The sequence below is a fragment of the Phocoena sinus genome, chromosome 13 (assembly GCF_008692025.1).
Source record: "Phocoena sinus isolate mPhoSin1 chromosome 13, mPhoSin1.pri, whole genome shotgun sequence".
Classification (NCBI taxonomy): Eukaryota; Metazoa; Chordata; class Mammalia; order Artiodactyla; family Phocoenidae; genus Phocoena; species Phocoena sinus.
The window spans coordinates 19876322-19899182 of NC_045775.1; the positions used below are offsets into that span (position 1 = coordinate 19876322).

General features: G+C 36.6%; 1 protein-coding gene across 14 annotated transcripts in view; it reads right to left on the reverse strand.

Moving 5' to 3' along the window:
• The window catches only part of DTNB (dystrobrevin beta), a 248412-nt gene that overhangs the window by 118838 nt on the left and 106713 nt on the right, over positions 1-22861 (reverse strand). For 13 of the 14 annotated variants that reach the window (XR_004352834.1, XR_004352832.1, XR_004352833.1 and 10 more), the window contains exon 9: positions 5638-5762. Coding sequence is in view for 10 of the 14 variants with exons in the window: in XM_032652769.1 (XP_032508660.1) it covers positions 5638-5762 (125 nt within the window). In the remaining 4 variants the exon portion in view is untranslated. Of the gene's footprint in view, positions 1-3481; positions 5158-5637; positions 5763-22861 lie in introns of those variants that run through there. The other variant, XM_032652774.1, reaches the window with a different exon arrangement.

Genomic DNA, 22861 nt, shown 5'->3' on the forward strand with positions numbered 1-22861 from the left:
TTAGTGGCTACTCTTTGGGAGAGAGAAACGGTAATGGGAATAGGAAGGACATAGGAAGCCACAACATTACCTACTAAGTTTTATTTATTTTTTAAAAAAAAGATCTGAGGGGCTTCCCTGATGGCGCAGTGGTTGAGAGTCCGCCTGCTGATGCAGGGGACACGGGTTCGTGCCCTGGTCCAGGAAGATCCCACATGCCACGGAGCGGCTGGGCCCGTGAGCCATGATCGCTGAGCCTGTGCGTCCGGAGCCTGTGCTCCGCAACAGGAGAGGCCACAACAGTGAGAGGCCCACGTACCGCAAAAAAAAAAGATCTGAGGTAAATACAATAAAATGATAAGAGTCAATAAAGAAAAAATCAGGTTTCAATTCTTAGCTCTCAGTCCTACACTGAATTCCTTACTAACAGAAACTAGAAATGGGGAGGCTGTTTTAATACACAGAGAAGAAATCTGAGGTCAAGTTCATCCTGAGACAATGGAAGTGGAAACACAGATGACCATGAATGCTCAGCAATTAAAGATGCCTGGTGCCTCTGAAAGAGAAGTGAGGGGCTGCATTAGAAAGAGGGGGATTAGTTGAAAGTCTGCCTGTGACGTAGAACACATCCACCTCCTCCACCAGACTCCCCAGCAGCACACAGTCAGATGACTACTTTTTTTCTGGGCTGGTAAGAAACTAGAGCTTACCTGCTAGTGAAACTGGCCAGAAAGTCTTCAAACTCAGGCACACCAGGGAGAGGTGTGGTATGAATTAAAATGGAGAGATTAACTGAAAGTCTACACTGAACTACTGGATTCCCCAACACACTTCTTCTGGTCAAGATGTACATAATCCTTCACCTAACAACTGTATTCTAGGTATAAAGAAATTCTTACCCAGTTCCATTTGGGGAACATCTGAGGCATTTACTGCAGCATTATATGTGGAGGCAGAGATCTGAAGGCAACCCGGGTGTCCATCCCAGGGAGAATGGATAGGCAAAACATGGTTCACATACCACTTGTGTAAACTTTAAAAAAAGGACATAGAAAACAATACCTAGTTTTCAAGAACAGGACTGCTCCTTATTGTAATCAAAGGATATACAATAAGCACATTAGAATGGTTAGCCGTGGGGGAAAGGGTGACTAGAGTGGGATGTCACCCTTAAAATCCAGCTTACAATTTATAAGAAACATACTGAAAACCTAAGGACACAGAAAAATTGAAAGAAAAAGGATGGGAAAAGTTATACCAGGTACATACCTAGCAAAAAATCTTAAAAGATGTTACTAGCAGATAAAATATACTAGAGAACAAATAGAATTATTAGGAATAAAGGAAGTCACTACTTAAGAATAAATTTTTAACTTCCTAGTGAAATATGTATAATTTTGAACAAGTAAGTAAGGCTGTAGAAGATTTGAGTAACATGGTTAACTAATTTGACTTAATTGACATACATTCATTTACTATAAACTCTGTACCCAACAAGTATAGAATAAACGTTTTCAAGTTTACTTGGAACATAATAAAAACTTGATCATATACTAGATAATAAGCATGTCTCAACAAATTTGAAAGAACTGAATAATACAGAACATTTTTCAGACCAAAATGAAATTAAATTAGAAATTAATAACAAAAAGGTAACTAGAAAATCCTCATTTGTTTGGAAATTAAGAAAGTATACTTCTCAAAGAAGAAATAACAGAACTTAGAAAATATTTAGAATTAAACAATAAAAAAATTACATAATAAAACTTGGACATTACTCAGGTAGTGCTTAGAGAAATTTATAGCCTTAAATGCTTAAATTTGGGGGAAAAAACCTAAAATGAGTAAGCTAACCATATCTTTAAATAAGTTAGAAAAAGAGTAGCAAAATAAACCCAAAGAAGCTTTAACGAAAGAAATAATAAAGGGTGGAAATAAATGAAATTTTTAAAATACAATACATACAATAAAAGAATCATCAAAACCAAAAGTTGGTCCTCTGAAAGCCTAACACATTGGACAAGCCTATGGCAAGATTTTTCAAGGAAAAAAAAAAAAAGGAAAAAACTATAAATATGTGAGAGTAGGAATGAAAAAGATGTTAGCACAGATACTATAGATAAATATTATAAACTTTGTGCCAATAACTTTGAAAATTGGATGGAATTGACAAATTCCTACATCTATAAAATGTTCCAAAGTGACTCAAAAAGAAATACAAAATGAAAATAGTCTTATACTTTTTTTAAAAGACTTGTTTTTTTTAACGATTAATGGAATTAATAGTTAAGAATCTCCCCACAAAGAAGGCTTAAGGCACAGATAGCTTCACTGGTGAATTTTACCAAAAATACAAGGAGCAAATAATTCCAATCTTAAATGAGCTCTCCCCAAAAAATATAAAAAGAGAGAATTCTCCTCAACTATTTGAAGACAGCAAACTGGGCAAACTTTGTCCTAAAAACAAACAAAAAAAAAAATCAAGGAAAATTACAGGACAATTTAACTCATAAACATAGAAAAAAGCTAAGCAAAATATAAGCAAGTGAAATCTAGCAGTGTATTAAAAGGAGGGTCAAATTATGTTTATTCCAGAAATGTAGGGCTGTTTAAGAAACAGTTAATGTAATTCACTCTATTAACAGAATAAAGAAACTCAGGCTATCATCTCAATGCAGAAAGTCTTTGATAAAATTTGACATCATTCATGACAAAAAGAAAGCACTAGCAAACTAGGAATAAAAGGGAACCTCTTTTATCTGATAAACAGTTTCTACAAAAAACCAACATCAAAAGACATGCTAAAATGAATGCTGAAGTGTTCTCTTTGGTATTAGTAACAATACAAGAATGCCTATCAGACCATTGCATTCAATATTGCACTGGAGGCTCTAGCCGGCATAATAAAACCAAAAGAAAAAAACATGAGTATATTTAAAAGCATAAAGAAGGGGAGGGAAGACAAAAGGCAATCATTATTTGCAGGTGATATAATGATTTATAGAAAATCCAAAAGAATGTGAGTACAAATTGCTAGAATTATGAACAAGTTACACAAGAAGACTACATAGTGGATTAAAATACAAAAGCAACGTGCGTGTCCAACACCAGCAACAAACTGTTAAGAAACATAATTCAAAAAAGATACCATTTTCATGACTGTACACATTTGCCAAAAATCACTGAATTCTACACTTAAAGTGGGAGCATTTTATTGCATGTAAATTATATCTCAAAATAACTGCAGAGAAAAAGGCACCATTTGCAACAGCAGCAACAAATGCGAAGCACACAAGAATTAATTTAACATGTACAAGACCTTTCTGAGGAAAAATTATAAAGCTTTACTAAATGGCACAAAAGGATATTTAAATAAATGGAAAGACATAACGCATTCATGGAATGGAAGACTTAATATTATAAAGATGTCTGTTCTTCCCAATTTGATCTTTAGATTCAATAAATCTCTGATCAAAACTCCAACAAAATTTTATGAGGGACTCAATAAGCTGATTCTCAAATTTATATGAAAGAGCAAAGGGCAAAGAATAGACAAGACACTCCTAAAAAAGATGACTTAATCCCTTACAGTAATTAAGATAGCATGATATTGGCCTAGTGATAGACATTTTGACCAAAGGAACAGAATCAAGAGCCCAGAAACCAGACCGTGCATATTTGCAAACTTCATTTATGACAATGGTGGCATTGTAGTTAAGTGGGGAAATGACAGATTATCCAAAAAATGGCATTGAGACAAGTTATTATTCAAATGCAGAGAGAGAGAGAAAACTGGATATTCCACATCACACCACACACAAACATTTGTTCCAGATGAATTAAAGACATATGTAAAAAGGACATCTTCAAAGCTTAAAAAGAGAGAGAAATATCACTACAATGTTGGAGCAGGCAAGGGTTTTTTTTTTTTTTTAATTCAAATGAAAAACACTAACCAAAAAGGGAAGAGGTTAACAAATTTAACCAAAAAATGGATTACACACAAATAAGTAAAATCTACTATGGAACACAGTGGGAGAAAAGCCTATTTTTTCCCCAGGAAGAAGAAATCAATGGGAAACTGAAGGAAAAACAACCACAAAAACAGTACAGGAAAGTCAGTCCAGTTATAAAGTCAACAGGCAGACTTTTGAGCAATCTGTGGTATATAAGAAAGAAGATCCCACTGAACTCTGACGAGAACAACTGCACAGAGATTGTGACACTGGAACTAAACAAAGGGTACACAGAATGACCGCACACTGCTTGACTTTGTAATGAATGGAATTAACTTAAAATGCTGTTATTTGGTTTTCAACTTTTAGATTGAGCCCTTAATAAACCTCAGAAGACTTAGTTATGATCATAGGAGAGAACAGAAATATTATCAACTTTGATAAAAGTAATGGCACAGATGACAGAAGTTAGGAGGCAAAGGGAGAAGGGAGAAGCAGACAGGTTAAAACTTCCTTCGTTTACATAGTAGAAGTCAAAAGAAGTTACAAGAAATAGAAGTTTAAAAATTACATTCAAGAGTACAAAGGTAACTAATTTTTAAAATGGTGATATAATTATGAAAAGATGAGATGGGTTGATATGTAGAGTTATAAATGAGGTTGGTCCCTTACACCACAGAAGGAATTCAATAATGTCCAAAACCGATAAGCCAAGAAATGGTGCTCTGAATATATTATTTAGCGATATGGAGGTATCCATTAGGAGATCTAAAAACCCAAACAAAGCACAATGCAACTGGGGAGGATGTGCTGCGTTTTGTTATACGTATTGTTGTATTTTTTCTGTATTACTGAATTTTTAATCTATATGTGTGTATTGTTTTAATAAATATAAAAGTTTTGAAAATTATTGAACGAAAGAGAAAGAAAAGAACTCTAAGAGCTCATTTAATCAAACTATGTAATTTGAGCTAGGTAAAAGAAAATGCATGTCTACTGCAACAGAAAAACTTCTAAATACCTGAGTAAGCCTAATAATCAAAAACCTACCAACTTTATCTAGCAGAGTATACTTAATATCATTATTTAATTCAGAGGGAAGAAATCAGTTTAAACGCTGAATCTTATCCTTCATTGTTTCTCCTCCTCCTTACTTTTCCTCTTCATTTCTCTAGCTTTTTTGTTCCCCTCCAGCTTTCTTTTGCTTAGCAAGAATATTTAACTGAAAATAAAAATAAAACACAAGTTTTATTTATACAGTTCAGTCTTGTGGTTCCTAATTTTCTCTCAATACAAAAAGAGCAAATTAGGTTGATTTTCATTTCCATGTGGTCTAAACTAACTTTTAAAATCTCTATGGTCATTAACTGTTGTAAAGAAGAAAAGATCTCTACTGCTGATTTAAGGGAAGAACACAAATAACAAAAGACAACCTTGTTAAACCCAGCACACTGATTACTCTTAAAGTATTAATTTTCTTAAGGGGACCGCTACGTAACTTAGGCTTCAGGGCTCAGGAGCTAGGTTTCCATGCAGATATTTATGATGATTTAAAGAGCTGAAAGCTTTAAGTCTTAAGATCCCCAAAAGTAAAGTAAAAACCAGAAGGTGAAATGTTCATGTTAGGTGATATTCAGTTTTGACCCAAAAGAATTCAGCAAGGTTTCCATTTCAGTATAATCCACATCTATCATATACTTACACTATATTTGCAAGGTCAAGTGGTTTCTCTGGTTGTTCAGGAAAAACAGGATGCGGAGGTTCTCTGGTGGGTACACACCCCAAGGATTTACTAATTGCATGGCTCAGCTTCTTTGCAGGGGATTTCTGTGTCAAAGTAGAAAATACGGAAATAAGGAATTGAATTTTCAAAAGAATGAAACAGAATTTTAACTCAGTGATGAGAGCTGTAGAAAATATCTTTGCAAATACAAGCTAAGTTGCATTACAGTCACCACTACTGAGCCTTGCAGAAAGGAACCTACGGTAGTTTCAAGGGGTTGTTTCAAGGTCGTTTGTGGCCCTTCGTTTCTGTCCTAACTCCCTCATTTCTACTATGCAGTCACACTATCCAGTTAGTGTTAACTTGCCTTTTGAACATCTCTGTGTGCCCTTTGCAGGAACTCCTTCTTTTGATGCTTCTGGATCATTCTGGTAAGATGTTATAGTTAATTCCCAGATCAGAGTCAGAAATTCTTGCTAGACTAAAATACTAAAAGGTTAAGATAATGCTGAGAGCTCACGGTTCTTGAATGTTAGCAAATTAGCTGACTAACCCATATCCCCCCAAATATTAAGAGAATATTCCCCAAATGAACATGAAACAGAACATTTGGTGTTAAGGGTCTGGCTATGTATACAGATACAAATGAGTGCACTCACATACACAGGTAGCATCAGATCTGTGACTCTAAATTATGATATGCTGAAGGTACAAAAATAAGTTGGCATACTAATACATTTCCTGGGAAGGTAGAACAATACACACTAAATCCAAAGACTAGCAGGCCTAAGGTATAATAGTAAATATGCACAAAAGTAAACAATATGCCACGACTAAGATATGTAGAATATGAAACCCATATTTAAAGGACACTTTTAAAAAAATTAGTTTATTTATTTATTTATATTTTGGCTGCGTTGGATCTCCATTGCTGCACGGGCTTTCTCTAGCTGCGGTGAGCGGGGCTACTCTTTGTTGCAGTGTGCAGGCTTCTCACTGCTGTGGCTTCTCTTGTTGCAGAGCACGGGCTCTAGGCGTGAGGGCTTCAGCAGTTGTGGCACACGGCCTCAGTAGTTGTGGCTCGCGGGATCTAGAGCGCAGGCTCAGTAGTTGTGGTGCACGGGCTTCGTTGCTCTGCAGCACATGGGATCTTCCTGGACCAGGGCTCGAACCCATGTCCCCTGCATTGGCAGGGGGATTCTTAACCACTGCGCCACCAGAGAAGGCCCCCAATTCCCTTTAAATAATACTGTTATCTGAGATTTTCTTGGCAGGATACTAGTCACAAAAAAGTTTAAATATTTCATTCTTCTGTCTCTGCAGTGTATTACCGTAGTACTACTTTAATTAGAAAATAGACCTTGTTTGCAGCTATGTGTCTCATCAGTAGCACATCTCCACTTAACTTTTATATGCTGCCTACATATATTTTAACAGAAAATAAGCCAAAATCTATTTACCTTTAAGACTATATAGGGAAAGTTACTTAATACCTTGTTTCTAACAGACTGAATAATACCATTCTCTTCAGAAACTTCATATATTGGCTCCAAATCACCTACCACCATCCCCTTCAACACATTAAATTCTGGGGGAAATCTATATGTAATCTAATTTCCTGAAAATTATATGAAGCTACACAAAACAGAAATTCTGAACTTCCCCACAGCTGCTCTCCATCATCCCTTTGCCCAATGACTGGCTGTAACATGACTGATTCTTCTTCCTCTGCTCCATCTTCTACACTGCCCCAGACATCATGCAGTCTTCTGCTTAAAATCTTGCAAAGGCTGATAATCATTTATAGACTAAGATCTAAATCCACGCCATCACAGCTCACTTAGGAGCTTTCATATCCGGCTCCCCACTCTGTCCTCACCTCTCACCCCACATCAGCATAAACACCAAGCTGCTCAGTTAACCCACTGTACCATGTTCTCTTAGATCTCTGTACCTTGGCACGTGCCTGAGATCTCCCTTTCCCAATCTGTTTCTCTGTAAATTTTCTGCTCATCTCTCAAGGCTGCTTATTTGCAAGCCTCCCTTCCCCTATGAAGACTTTCCTCACTGCTCCGTAAGTCGGCACCCGTCTTTCCAAGCTACCCACTCGCCAAGTACACGTTTCCACTGTGGCACTGTTCCAATACTGCGCTGCACTTTTAAATTTACATGCCCATCTCTGTTAGACCAGTGGTCTTGAAGGGTAGGATCTACATTTTACTCATCGGTGTATTTCCAGAACCTGACCTACACCAGAATATGTTATTTGAATAAATTATTTGCCTAGATGAATTTTCTAGATTGCTTTTTCCTGGCTAAACCACATAAGCTTAATTTTTTTGAGAGTTATGATATGAGTAGGAGACCATCAGAGGACATCAGAGAGTATCTTAATTCACCTTTACAACTAAACACTACATGTGTAATCCATATACTCATTTCGCAATTTTTTGCTACATCTGAGAACCACCTGGGCCATTAATTCATGCAGTCTATGTGAGACGGATTATAATAGCCATGAAATCACAGGTTTCATGTGTATATTTTACCATAAACATTAAAATAAGACTGTTAAAATAAATGTTTCCCTTTGTATCACCTAATATTCTCTAGCAGCATGCTTGTTGTGCTTTCAAAAATACTGCTCCAAGTCAAGGTTTAAGATTAGATCCCATTTCAAGTCTCAAAAAGAAAGAGAGAAAGGTAAAATCAATACATCAAAGCCAATTCCATGTAGAGTACATCAAGAGATGCTTGATATGTATGGGAAGGAGAAAAAGACTGGAAATAAACGTATATAGGAATTATCTAAGGGCTAGGATCAAACCAAAAAGAACATTATCCTGAAAATTTAAAGATAATGCACTCAATTAGGCTGTCTAAATTGGTAGATAAATGATTTCCTTAAAAAGACCTCAACGCATGAATTACAATATGGGCCTAAAGTGATTTCATTGTGGAGCTACGTTAGGAAACTAAGATTAACTAAGTGTGTGAGCAAGAGTTCGAAAACCACTATAAGTGCCGAGACAGGGACAATACCTCTTCTGGCTACTCGGCCCCCAGGACAATGCCCAGGACTTGGTAGTCAGTCACTAAGTATTTACAGAAGTGCAGACAGTGAGGGAGGAAGAAAAGCAATCCAGGTGTAGGGACTGGTGACTCCACACTTCGTTTAAGCCACTAGGACAGAGATGTTCTGACAGGTCTTTGTACCTTTCCCCTCACTTGAACCCTCACACTGATATACAGGGACGCCTTAACCTAGAAAATCAGATCTCCTCCAAACCCTCTTAGGCAATGATTTTCAATCTTTGTGCATTTTCAATACCTTCATCCACTTTACCTAATTTCAAAACATTTCCTACCATCTCTTAAAAATATTACAGGTTACATAATTCAAAAAGAGACATGTACCACAATGTTCACTGCAGCACTATTTACAATAGCCAGCACATGCAAGCAACCTAAGTGTCCATCGACAGATGAATGGATAAAGAAGATGTGGCACAGATATACAATGGAATATTACTCAGCCATAAAAAGAAACAAAATTGAGTTATTTGTAGTGAGGTAGATGGACCTAGTCTGTCATACAGAGTGAAGTGAGTCAGAAAGAGAAAAACAAATACCATATGCTAACACATATATATGGAATCTTAAAAAAAAAAAAAGGTTCTGAAGAACCTAGGGGTAGGACAGAAATAAAGATGCAGACGTAGAAAATGGACTTGAGGACACAGGGAGGGGGAAGGGGAAGCTGGGGCGAAGTAAGAGTAGCATGGACACATATACACTACCAAATGTAAAACAGATAGCTAGTGGGAAGCAGCCGCATAGCACAGGGAAATCAGCTCGGTGCTTTGTGACCACCTAGAGGGGTGGGATTGGGAGGGCGGGAGGGAGACGCAAGAGGGAGGGGATATATGTATACATAGAGCTGACTCATTCTGTTATACAGCAGAAACTAACAACATTGTAAAGCAACTCTACTCCAATAAAGATGTTAAAAATAAATAAAGTAAGGTCACCTTGGAAAAAAAATTACAGCTTACATTAAAAAAGAATACTTCAAAAGTATATAAAATGTGGGTATACAGTCTAAAAAGTGATAAAACAAATACCCATCTACCCACTCTTCTGCCTGAGAAATATACCATTATGGTCACTTGGAAGCCTGGCTGTGAGCCCTTATCTAATACAGCCCACTCCCACCATACCCGCACCTCTCCTGGTTATCAGTATCCTGGATTTTGTACTAATTATTTCCTTGATTTTACTATTTTAGCAATTATGCACTATAAAAAATACATGATTTATTTAATACATGCTTAAAACCTATAGATTTACATATGTATTTTTTCTGCAACTGGCTTCTTTTACTCAAAATTATGTTACAATTCATCCATGTTGATGCATATGTTGATAAAATTCACTCATTTTTTCATGGCTTGATTGTATTTCATTGCTCAGTTACATCATAATTTATATATTTGGGTTGTTTCCCTTTGTTCCCTCTCAGTCACAATGCTGCTATAAAACTTTCTTGTCCGTGTCTCCTGCTGGCCATGTAAAAGAATTTCCTAAGAGTGGAATTATTGGGTCATAAATTATGACATTCAGTGTTACTAGGCACTGCCAATTTGCTTTTACAAAGTGGTTACGCTAATTTCCACTCCCATCAGCTATGTGAGGGACTTCCTGACTCTACATTCTGGCCAACCCTTGTTACAGTCAAATGTTCTAACATTTGCCAATCTGGTGGGTGACAAATGTTACTGGGCTTTTAATTTGCAATTCCCTTATTACTAGAAATATTGAGCATCTTTTCCAATGTTTATGGGCCATTTGTATTTCTTTGTCTGTGAAATGCCTGTTCCTGTCTTTGGCGTAGTGTTTCACTGGGTTTGTCTTTATCTTACTGATTTGTAAGAGTTCTATATATTTTTGTATTTTAACCGTACAGAAGTTATATCTTACAAACAACTTTCACTTTAAGGTTTTTCACTCTACTGTTTTTAATGAATGGTCATCTTTAAATACACAGTAGTCCCAATGTATTAATCTTTTCTTTCTTATTTTGTGCCTTTTGTATCTTAAGAAATATTCCCCTCCCTGATGTCATAACGATATCCTCCCAGATTGTCTTCATTGTTGCATAGTTTTTATCTTTCATATTTAAGTTTGAATCTACTTAAAACTGATTTCTTTGATAGGTATAAGGAAATAATCCAATATGGATAATCAGTTGCTTCAGGATCACTTAATAAACAATCCACTCTTCTCCTACAAGATAGATATTCTACTTCTATCCCTGTACCAGTATCATGATGATTTAATTGTTACAGTTTCCTCTTATCTTTTCAGGTAGTACCAGTGCCCCAAACTTTCATTCTTCATTAGGAGAGCCTTTGTTATTCTTGACCCTTCACACTTCCAATTAAATTTTACAATCAGTCTGTCCATTTACCGCAAAAAAAAATCCTGTTGGGATTTTGATGGGAACTGATCGAATATACAGACAATTCTGGAGAGAACTGACATCTTCATATGTCAGTTCACACACTGAACATTCCTTTCTGTGAATATGTTCATCCCCTCATGTACTTAGCCTCTTTTTTTTGGCCACACCACGCAGCTTGCAGGATCTTAGTTCCCTGACCGGGGATCGAACCCGGGTCCTTGGCAATGAAAGTGCGGAGTCCTAACCACTGGATCCCACTAGGGAATTCCCCTAAGCCTTTTTAAATATCTTTCAATAAAGTTACAGATTCTTGTTTATAAAGGATATATGTATCTGTTATTTATTTCTAGTTATAGAAAGATTTTATATTCAGAAACCTTGCTCTCTTATTTTTAAAACTTTTGGTAAAATACACATAACATAAAATTTACCATCTCAACCATTTTTAAGTGTACAGTTAAGTAATGTTAAGTATATTGGCCATTTATATATCATCTCTGGAGAAATGTCTACTCCTTTAAACAATTCCTTTAGACCAATTTTTTAACGGGTTATTTGCTTTTTCTTGTTCTTAAGTTATAGCAGTTCTTTATATAATCTGAATATGAGCCCCTTATCAGATATATGATATGCAAATATTTTCTCCCACACCATAGTTTGCCCTTTTACTATGCTGATGTGTCCTTTGATGCACAGGAGTTTTACATTTTGATGTAGTCCAATTTATCTATTTTTACTTTTATTGCCCCTACTCTATTTTAATTCTAATGATTTGGAGATTCTTTCAATCTTTCTACATTAACAGTCATCAGTAAATAATGATAACTTTGTTTCCTTCCAATTAAAATACCTTTTATCTCTTTTCCTTGTTTACTCTGCTGCTTTAGGACCTCCAAGAAAATGTTGCATAGAAGTGGTGATAGCAAGCCTCCTTGTTTTGTTTTCAATCTTAAAATCTTAAGATTTCAATCTCAAAACAAATACTCCTGACATTTCATCAGTAAATATAATGGATACTATGTTTTTATAAATATCCTATATGTATTAGGTTAAGGAAATTCTTCTACCCCTAGATTGCTAAAGTGCAGTGTGTGTCTGTGTGGATATGAGGTTTTAATCACTGTTTTACATGTCTTTTGAGATGATTACACAGATTTAATCCATCAACTTATGAATATGGCTAAATTATAATAATCTATCTTTAATTGCGGGAATAAAACCAGTGTGATTATGATCTTTTGTATACACCGCTGAGTTGAGTTTCATAATACTTTGTTTAGGCTTTTATTTGCCTTCATTAGAATGGCTTGTAATTTTCCTTTCCTGTTGTCCTCATAAGGTTTTGGTACCAAGGTAGTTCTAGCCTCAAAAATGAAATCAGAATGCTCATTATTTTTTCTAGAATTTGGGAGATTTTTATAATACCGGAATTCTTTTCTTTGAATGTTTGTTGAAACTTATGTAAAGTCACTCAGGCCTGGTTGTTTCCTTTGTAGAAATATTTTAAGCTACTAATTCAAATTCTTTAATGATTATACTAATACTTGCAGGTTTTATTCTGTCTTGAATCAGTTTTGGAAAGCAAGGTTGTTTTGTTCATTTCAACTAATCTTTCAATAACCAATGTACGGTTGTTTTCTTATCTTTTTGTTATTGATTCTTAGCTCAAATGCACTATAATTGACACTAATTCTTTTCTGAGACTTCATTTAGGTGGTCAAGTTTTGTGTGTTTGAAAAGAATGTGCAACCATTAACTGCTGGATACATTTGAATTTTCTACATTGTGTTTTTTGTCTAATGATTCTAACAATTGTTGAGAGAAGTGCGTTAAAATTATCCAGTTTAATAATGTATTTTTAATTTCTTATTGTGCTCTTATTTTTATTTACACATTTTAAAGCTATGCTATTAGTTGTATATCTATGTATAACTGTTAATTTCATCTTTTTATCTTTTGTAAACTTTACCTCTGGTGAAGATTTTTTTATTGTAATAAAATATACATAACATGAAATATAACATTTTAATCTCTCTCCTAAAGATTTTTGCCCTGAAATCTTATTTTCTGAGGTTAATATAGTTTCACCAGTTTTCTTTTGGTTAGTTCTTGGCTTGGTATGTCTTTTTTTTCTTTTTTCTTACTGAGATATAATAGACATACAGCACTGTATAAATTTAAGATGTACAGCATAATGGTTTGACTTACAGACATTATGAACTGATTACCACAGTAAGTTTAGTGAACGTTCATCACCTCATGTAGATACAAAATAAAAGAAAAAGAAAAAAATATTTTTTCCTTGTGATGAGAACTCATAGATTCAAGCAGAAACATAAGCCTATTAAATCCCCAGGAGAAGTCAGGAACCTCCTCTAACTCATTTAATGTAAACATTTTACCACCGTCTTAAACAGTATCTGTACTCTCATCCTGTAACTTCAAATCCTTTAACTCTAACCATGACCCAACTATATTAATGTCATAGTTAATTAGTACTTTAGCTGCATCTCATTTTAAGACCAATTAAATTATTAGTCATTATTATTTACATATAGTGCTTATTTAAATTTACTCGCATTTGCCAATTCTGCCGTGCACCATTCCTTCTTATGTTCCATTTCTTCCTTATTGCTTCAATTCATTTTTTCCCCAAAACATATCCTTTGTTAGTTCCTTTAGCAATGGTCTATTGGTGACAAACCCACTGAGACTTTTTCTGAAAATATATATTCCTTCTTTGCTCTTAGATTAGATAGGTATGGAATTCTAGGTAGACCTTTTCATTCTATCCTTCAAATCCTTCAATTGCCTGTCACATTTTCCATTTCCCTATATCTGTGTTCAATATTCTGTATCCTGGTTAATTTCCTCAGACTTATTTTCCATTCCCTAATTTTTGCTGTAGCTGTCTGTAATCTGCTATGTAACCCCTCTATTGAGCTTAACCTTATTATTTTTTATTTGTAGAAATTCAATTTGTTCCTTTTTCATCTTGACTTGTTCCTTTTTGAAATGTCACTATTCCTAGACTTACTCCTTTAATTTTTAAAGTGTACCATTTTCTGAAGTCCTTGGCATACTAAAGCTACTGTTGGTTGTGTTTGCTGATTCTCCCTCACAGTAGATTGTTTTATAATAGGGTTTGCAATATTTGATGACAAGCTCACCTTTAGCAGAGACTCTTTTTTTGTATGGGAGCCCTATTTGTACTATCTCTGGGCCACTGGAATATTTTTAGCCCCTCTTTCACAAGGAGGCAGCCCTTCTCAAGTTCCAGCTTTTACAAAAATACCAGTTCTACTCACCTTGAGTGGACCCAAGTTACATTTCCTACTCCATGGAGGCACTAACCCCAACCACTGGCCTAAATCCAGTATCCCATCTGATAAATCCTGGGGACATCACAATTTGGGGTTTAATTTTTGATAGCCAGGAATTTCTCTTTTATTCAAGTTCAATTCTGCATTTCAGTTTTGTTATTATATTTCATCCTACATGCATGTTTGTCACTGAGGATGGGAGGCTACAATTAGCTTAGTCTACCTTTACCCTGAACAAGATGCGAAGCTATTGGAGTGTATTGAGCAAGCAAGGATCTGATTTTTAACAGGATCATTCTGGCTGCTATACTTAGAATAAACTGAAGGTAACAAGGGCAGAATCAGGAATACCATTTAGAAAGCCTCGGCAGTAATTTGTAAATGTATAAATTTATACACATATATACATACTTAAACATGCAGTGTTATCAAGAGCAGGACAAACAGGCTTATAACTGATACCAACTCTTACAAATTATACTTTTTAGCATTTTAAATTCCCCACTTATGTCCGTTCCAATGTTGTTTGCCTTGTTTTGTCTCATACTAATATTTTATACTACCTTTTTCATCCCTTTATTATCAACTGTGTATCTTCTCTGAAATAGCATGTGGTTTTTGTCGTTTTGATAAATCTGAGAGTTTTTATCATTTTAGTAGGTGAGTTTAATTCACTTTCATTTACTTTAACTACTGCTATGTATGCTTAAATGTATTCCTAGCAACTTATTTTGTGTTTTCTATTTTACCATGATTTTCTTTTTCTCTTTTCCTGTCTTCTATTGGATTGGTCAAGGTTATTTTTGCTACATTTTTTCTTCTAATAGTTTTAAGGTTTATATTTTATATCTAATTCTTCAAGTGGTTACCCTTAAAATTTTAATGCATATTTAAAATTATAGTTTCTTACAAGTTAGAATTAATTACATTTTATTATCCTCCTCCTGAAATCTTTAGTGTGCTTTTAATTCCCTTTATCACTCCCCCAACCACAAATTCCATGTTGCTATTTTTGTTGATTTAAGTTACAACTTACTAAAAATCGTCATATATTTTATAACCAATATTTATTTATATTCAATATTGTTTTTGATTTCTCTGCTTCCTTTTTTTCCTTAAATCCCATTACTACCTTCTTGGTTCATTTTTTTTCTTACTGCAGTGTATCTTTAAATAGTTCTTTCAGCAAAGGTCTTTCAAAGTCCTTAAATTGTGAATATGTTATTGTAGTGTCCTTGCTGTTGAAAGACAGTTTGGGTGAGAATAGAATTTTAAGTTCAAATTTATTTTCTCTCAGCACCTTGAAGACATTCTGCTGTTGTTTCTCAAAACCAGTGATAAAGTCTAATGTCATCTGGATTCTTATTCTTTTGTAGACCATCAGTCTTTTCTCTCTACGGTCACCTAGGAATTTCTCTTCATCATTATCACTAGGATGTATGCAGGTGCTGACTATGCTGTTTCCTTTTAAAATGTATTCTTCTTCAGTTAGTAGGCCTTCTACCTAAGGGCTCATACTTTTTCAGTTTTGGAAATTTTTCATACATTATTTCTTCAAACATTGTCTCTTGTCAATTTTCTTCGCTTCCAACTCCTATTAGATAAATGTTGGAACTTCTACACGAATCTAAATGCTTCAATCTTTGTTTCATACTCTCTCTCTTTTTTTTTTTTTTAAAGGATACTCTCTTACCTCTTGATGCTGAGTTTTGGGAGAATCTCTTGCCCTGATCTTTCAGCTCAATAATCTGTTCTTTAGCTATATCCAGTTTGCAATGCAGCCCATCCGGTGAGTTTGTTTGACAACTACGTTTTTCATTTTCATTATTTATAGTTTCATAACTTCCACTTCTTGTATTAATCATGAAAGTCTATCCCTGGTCCTCTAAGAAAATTAGATTGACCTATTTTTAAAGTTTCTTTCTGACTGTTCTACCCCACAGAGTGTAGTTCTGCTGTTTATATTTCACTGTGCTAAGCTTCCTCTGGGTTTTCATGGCCGTGTAAACATCTCCCATGGGACTGCTCACTTGCCGTCTTAGCCAATAGTGGCATCCCAGCCAGAGGCCGCATGCTGAATCTGTTCTGACAAAATCAGCACAGAGCTTCAGGGTCCTGGCAGTAGTGATGGCTTCAAACAGGCAGTGTAAGCAGTTCCTTTCTGCAACTTCTCCTTTAATGTACAACTCTTTCACTTAAAGATGTTTTATTGCTTCAGGTCAGGAATATTCCTTTTCTTTTCAATCCTGAAAGGGAATTTATTAATCAAATTAATTTTTTATCATTTCTATGGGTTTGGTGCAGAAAGGGTAAGAGGGAGTATGTGTTTGGTCAACCATCTTGAAACTGGATCTACTGCTTCTCTAAATATCATTTCCCTGCATTCTCTTTAGCTTCTTTCTGGAGTTCATATTAGATGGCATTCTTCAATCTAACTTCCATGTCTTAATTTTTTTTTCTATTACTGTATCCTTCTGTGATGTGCTTAGGAACAATTCTCTGCTCCAGTATCCAGCTCACAAATCTGCTCTTAAGCTACAGACACAGTTAATCAGCCCATTTAATGAATTCCTTATTTTGACAATCAAAATTTTAATTTCCAGTATCAATACTTAGTTATTTTTGGTAGATAAAATAACTGCTCATATCTCTCCAAGAGTTCAACTGTACATATTTTTAAATCTAGTTCTACTTATTCTATGAATTCTATGTCCAAAATAAACTCTTTTGTTATCTCCTTTGCATGGCAGTTTTTAGTGATTTTTAATGAAGTGCTCATCTTTGTAGTTAAGGCTCTCTGTTGAGACAGTCTACACTATCTGGGTGCACTGCATACCTGGAGGGGAGAAGTAGGACTTGTTTTCAGAGAGTGAAGGAGGGACAGAAGGTGACACCTCATGGAAAAGCTTTGTAGTCAGTCTTATGAACATGGGACCCCTATTCTCCCGGAATTCACCAAGCACCTGGACCCCAGCCCTGCCTCTCCAACCTAAGGTCCTATGTACACTACATCTGCCGGCGACACCTGCATCACCAGGCTATAGTACCAGAGTCACTCTGTCACTTGCCCTGAGCTCCTCTCAGCTGCCCATATCAACTTTCCAAGCAGGAACATTCTAGATGCTACTCCTATCCTGAGAAGCAATAGTTTCCTGCCCTTGTTTTGAAACAAGGTTTTCTTTTGTAAACTGATCCCATACACTTTTCATGGGGGTTCTGCACATCTGGGACCTGCTGTGGGTTTTCCTTCTTTTTTTCTCCTCTAGTGTACTTGCAAATTATTTTTAAAATTCTAATCTATCATTTCTAAGTATCTGAGGCAAGATGGAAAGGTGATAGCATGTCCTCAGACCATCACCCTGAAATGGAATTCCCAGTTCTTTTTTGTTTATTAAAGCTTATTTAAAATATATTTTGAAAATTCATAATATCCCTTATGATATATTATTTTTTAAAGGATTCAGAATAACTGCTTTAGAAAGTAAAAAAATTACAGTTGCTAAGCTCCAGTTGAACTTAATTTGTAAAGCTATAATTTTGACTGATTAATGTATGAGAGAAATGTAATCCATGTAATTTTTATTACTCTTCCAAGATTTGAGAGTATGAGCTCTCTGACAGTTATGAGAATATAGCTAGGTAGAATAAAAAGTAATCAGTTCACATATGGCTTCTGAAACATGCTTATAAATTACAACCTCTTGACCCACAAAAAAGGAACCACCGTTATCTCAAATGGTTCAATGATAGCTGAGGCTGGAGTTATGTAAAGAACAGCAGTAACTTGGTTTCTGAGCAGCAAATCGTTTCAGCCTCCTTTTCAGGAAAAACAAAAAACAAAAAAATTCCAACAAATACAGATTTGTTGGAATTCAACATCAACAGACTGACACTGCTAGGTGTGCCCTGACAGCCAATATAGTATTTATGGTTCCATACAACCAACCCTGGGTGTGGGAGGGGTACCCTTGAATTACCGATAATTGCCACATTAAGCATAAATAGGTTACAACTGAAAAAGCTGTGAATGTGTATAGGCAAAAACAAAGTTCAAGGCCAGACTTTGCTCCTAACTGAGCTGTGATATCAACCTGGCCTGGCATCCCATTTTGTGTTGGAACTCTTACCAGAATGTACAACAGGGGAAATGCTGCACTGAGAATTGCACTGCCCTTTAAAACATCAGTTTGATGACATGGACAGAATTTCCTTTCTCAATAGCTTTAACTGGCAGTTCATATTCCCATCTTCTTCAAACAATTTGTTAAGAGTTTTGTTGCTCCGTAAGAGAATTAAAAGTAACATATTCCTTACAAATGAAGATGTGAATACATAGTAAAGCTCATACACTGCTGGTGGGAGTGTGAAGTAGTAAAGCCACCTTGGAGACAATTTAGTAAAATCTAGTAAAAGATACACACTCCTCTGGACTAAGGAATTCCACTCCTAAAAATTACCCTAGAAAAATTCCCCAGGCTGCACAAGATGACCTGTACTAGAAAATCCACTAAAGCTTTGTTTGGAAAAGTAGAAAATTAGAAACAAGTTGAATGTCAATCAACAAGAGAATAAATAAAATGTGGCATATTTATAGAATTGAATTTTATATGGCATTGAAAATAACCATATCAACATGGAGATCATTTTATAAACAATGTAGGTGAACAAAGGAAGCTGCAAGAGGATATATGTAATATGACACTATTTTGATAAAGTTTAAAAATATGAGAAACAATGCTATATATATATATTTTTTCTTTTTCTTTCTTTTTTTTTTTTTGCGGTACGCGGGCCTCTCACTGTTGTGGCCTCTCCCGCTGTGGAGCACAGGCTCCGGATGCGCAGGCTCAGCGGCCATGGCTCACGGGCCCAGCCGCTCCACGGCATGTGGGATCTTCCCGGACCGGGACACGAACCCGTGTCCCCTGCATCGGCAGGCGGACTCTCTACCACTGCGCCACCAGGGAAACCCAATGCTATATATTTTAATGGCCACATACACATGTGTAATAAAAAATATGAAAATATCATATGAATGGAAATATTGAGTACTAAATTCAAAATAGAGGTTACCTCTGAGGAGAGAGGAAAATGGGTATATACTATGGACCTCTTTCCACATCTGAACATATAAATCTATTTCACTTATTTTGACTGCTACACAGAATTCCACAGTTATAATTATATATATATATATATATATATATGTATGTATGTATATATACCATAATAAATTTAGTCATTTTGTTACTGTTGGAGATTTTGGCCGTCTCTTCATACCAAAATCCTAATATACTTGATGCAAGGGTCTTTGTGGGAGAATTCCTATATGGGGAATTGCTGAGTCAAAGTTTATATGCATTTAAAATTTTATTTTTCAAATATTGTATCAATTCACACTCGTACCAACAATCTTCTAGAGCCCTCTTCTCTACACTCTTGCCAAAATTGAATATTATCAATCTCTCACACTTTTTCGAGTCAGGAAGACATTCCCATGATCAAAAGTAGTTTAAAGGGGCTTCCCTGGTGGCGCAGTGGTTGAGAGTCCGCCTGCCGATGCAGGGGACACGGGTTCGTGCCCCGGTCTGGGAAGATCCCACATGCCGCGGAGCGGCTGGGCCCGTGAGCCATGGCCGCTGAGCCTGCGCGTCCGGAGCCTGTCCTCCGCAACGGGAGAGGCCACAACAGTGAGAGGCCCGCGTAACCCAAAAAAAAAAAAAAAAAAAAAAAAAAAAAAAAAAAAAGTAGTTTAAAAACTGGAACAAGTGGGAGATGCCAACTTTATAATGTTCTTTAACAAACACAGGGGTATATAGGCTAATAACATACTAAGGAATTATGAGATAATAGAATATACAGACAAATGAACAGATAATTATAATAGCACGATAAGTGCCTTAAAAGAGGTATTCAGCGTGCCACAGCAGAGCATGAAGAGACATATAAATCAGCTTGGGGATCAGGAAAAGAGGCAATGGCTGAGCTGAACCTCAGAGGCTGAAGAGAAGTTGGCATGGGAAATTTGGGAGGATGGGGAGGAGAGGAGACAAAGGGAGATAGAACAACAGATTCAAAGACATAGAAGTAAGAAAATATGGTAGAACAAGCAACTGGAAATAGTTCAATACTGTCATAGTGCTGTCTATGAGTTAAAGCCATACATAAAAGTCCAAGTCCAAAGACAAAACTGAAGACGCTTTCAAAATGTTACTCCATAAGATAAAACCCCAGTGTGTTACAAATCATCTCTGATTTAGAAGCTGCTTCTAGAATACATTGAACAGATAGTTCTCTGGCCAAATGCAGCAACAGATTGCATGGCAGGATAGAATGAGGAAGGAGAAGTGTGACCAGTACTTCAGGTCTGGGTAAACAAAGGGTCTAGTCAGCTAAGACAAAAAGGAGCAGAGCACTTGAGTATGATGGAAAAAGATTTACAGGCAGCCAAAGTCCCACAAAAGGGAGGCTGGAGGTTGGAGAGAGCATGAAGGTTGGAAAACCAAGAAGACCCACCAATTGCTTCTTTGTATAGCAGCACTCTCCGGGGCCTGGAGCAGAACAGGCACTAGAAATGTTTACTGAACGATTACCAGGGCAAAAAGCTCTTTACCAGGGCCCCTGGATGATGGCACCTGGGCACCCGCTATCTCCAAAGGCTGTCACAAACACTGCCACAGGTGAAGGCAGGAACGGAGCCAGAAGTCAATTAACGTCACACATGATACAGATGCCCCATAGCCAGGAACCGAAGACCACCACCACTATTACTTAGCTCTGAAACAGTGTTTCCCAAAACTGTCTGAAGATTAAAAAATTCCTGGGGTGTTTGTTTCAAAATGAAACAAAACAAAACAGATTCCTCTAACTCAACCCAGACCTACTAAGTTAAAATTCCCAAGGGTAGAGACCTGGTACTCTGTATATTAAACAAGCTGACCAGCTGATTCTTTTCAAGCCATTTTGGGAAGCTCTGATCTAGAAGTTCTTGCCAAAACAAAAAGGTTAAAAAAAAAAAACAAAGGTATAACTATTGGAAAAATGATTGTTACTGTTTCCCACAGGCAATATAGTTATCTACTTAGAAGTCTAAGAAAATTGACTGAAAAAATTATTAGAACCATGTGTTGACAGAAAAGCTAGTGAGACTTTAAGATGGAAATGTCCATAGGGCCACTGAATATAGGAGTCTTAACCTGGACCAGAAGCCTCGGCTGGAATTAAAAATCTGCAGAGGGGGCCTTCCTTGGTGGCACAGTGGTTAAGAATTCACCTGCCAATGCAGGGGACATGGGTACGAGCCCTGGTCCGGGAGGATCCCACATGCCGTGGAGTGACTGGGGCCATGCCCCACAGCTACTGAGCCTGCGCTCTGGAGCCCATGAGCCACAACTGCTGAAGCCCAAGTGCCTGGAGCCCGTGCTCTACAACGGGAGAGGCCACCCAATGAGAAGCTTGCGCACCATGGCAAAGAGTGGCCCCCACTAGCCACAAGTGGAGGGAGCCCGCGCGCAGCAATGAGGACCCAACGTAGCCAAAAATATAAATAAATAAATAAATAAATTTATTTTGGGTCCCTGCAGAGGGACTTCCTTGGTAGCCCAGCAGTTAAGACTCCATGCTACCAGGGCAGGGGGCCTGGGTTTGATCCCTGGCTAGGGAACTAGATCCCGCGTGCCACAACTAAAGATTCCATGTGCCGCAACTAAAGATTCCGCATAAAGCAACTAAAGACCTCGCGTGCCGCAACTAAAGATCCTGCATGCTACCATGAAGATCCCGCATGTGGCAACAAAGATCCCACGTGCTGCAATTAAGACCTGGCACAGCCAAATAACTAAATAAACAAATATTTTAAAAATGAACAAAAATAAAGTTAAAAAAAGAACTGCATAAATCTATTACTGTTGGGGGGGGGTTGGTTGGGGAGGGTCATCTAAAACCTGGTACGCTCAGAGGTTGCAGCAAGAGAAGAAAAGACAGCTCACTGAATCAGTGTGTTGTGCACCTGAAACTAACATAATATCGTAAATCAACTGTACTTCAACTGCAAAATAAAGAATAAGGAAAGCAGCTCAGGAAAGAATGCCAGGGAACACAATATCTGGTTTATCATAGGTAATCAAAAATTTCGTAATTGGACATTCTGTAGCCACTAAATGGAGATAAAAGGTAATGAATATACAATACACGTGTATTAAGTGTATTTAGAGAAACAGTTCTACCATAAATCTGTATCTGTAGATCTCAGAATGTCCTAGATATACAGACAGTAATCACTGATATATCTGAGTTAACGTAGAAACAGACAAGCAATTCACACTGCTGGGTCATACAGATTCCTCTAATCCTCTCTACACATGGAAGCTGGATACACATTCTCCAGTTCAGCTCTGGTAGCCACGTGTAGTAATCA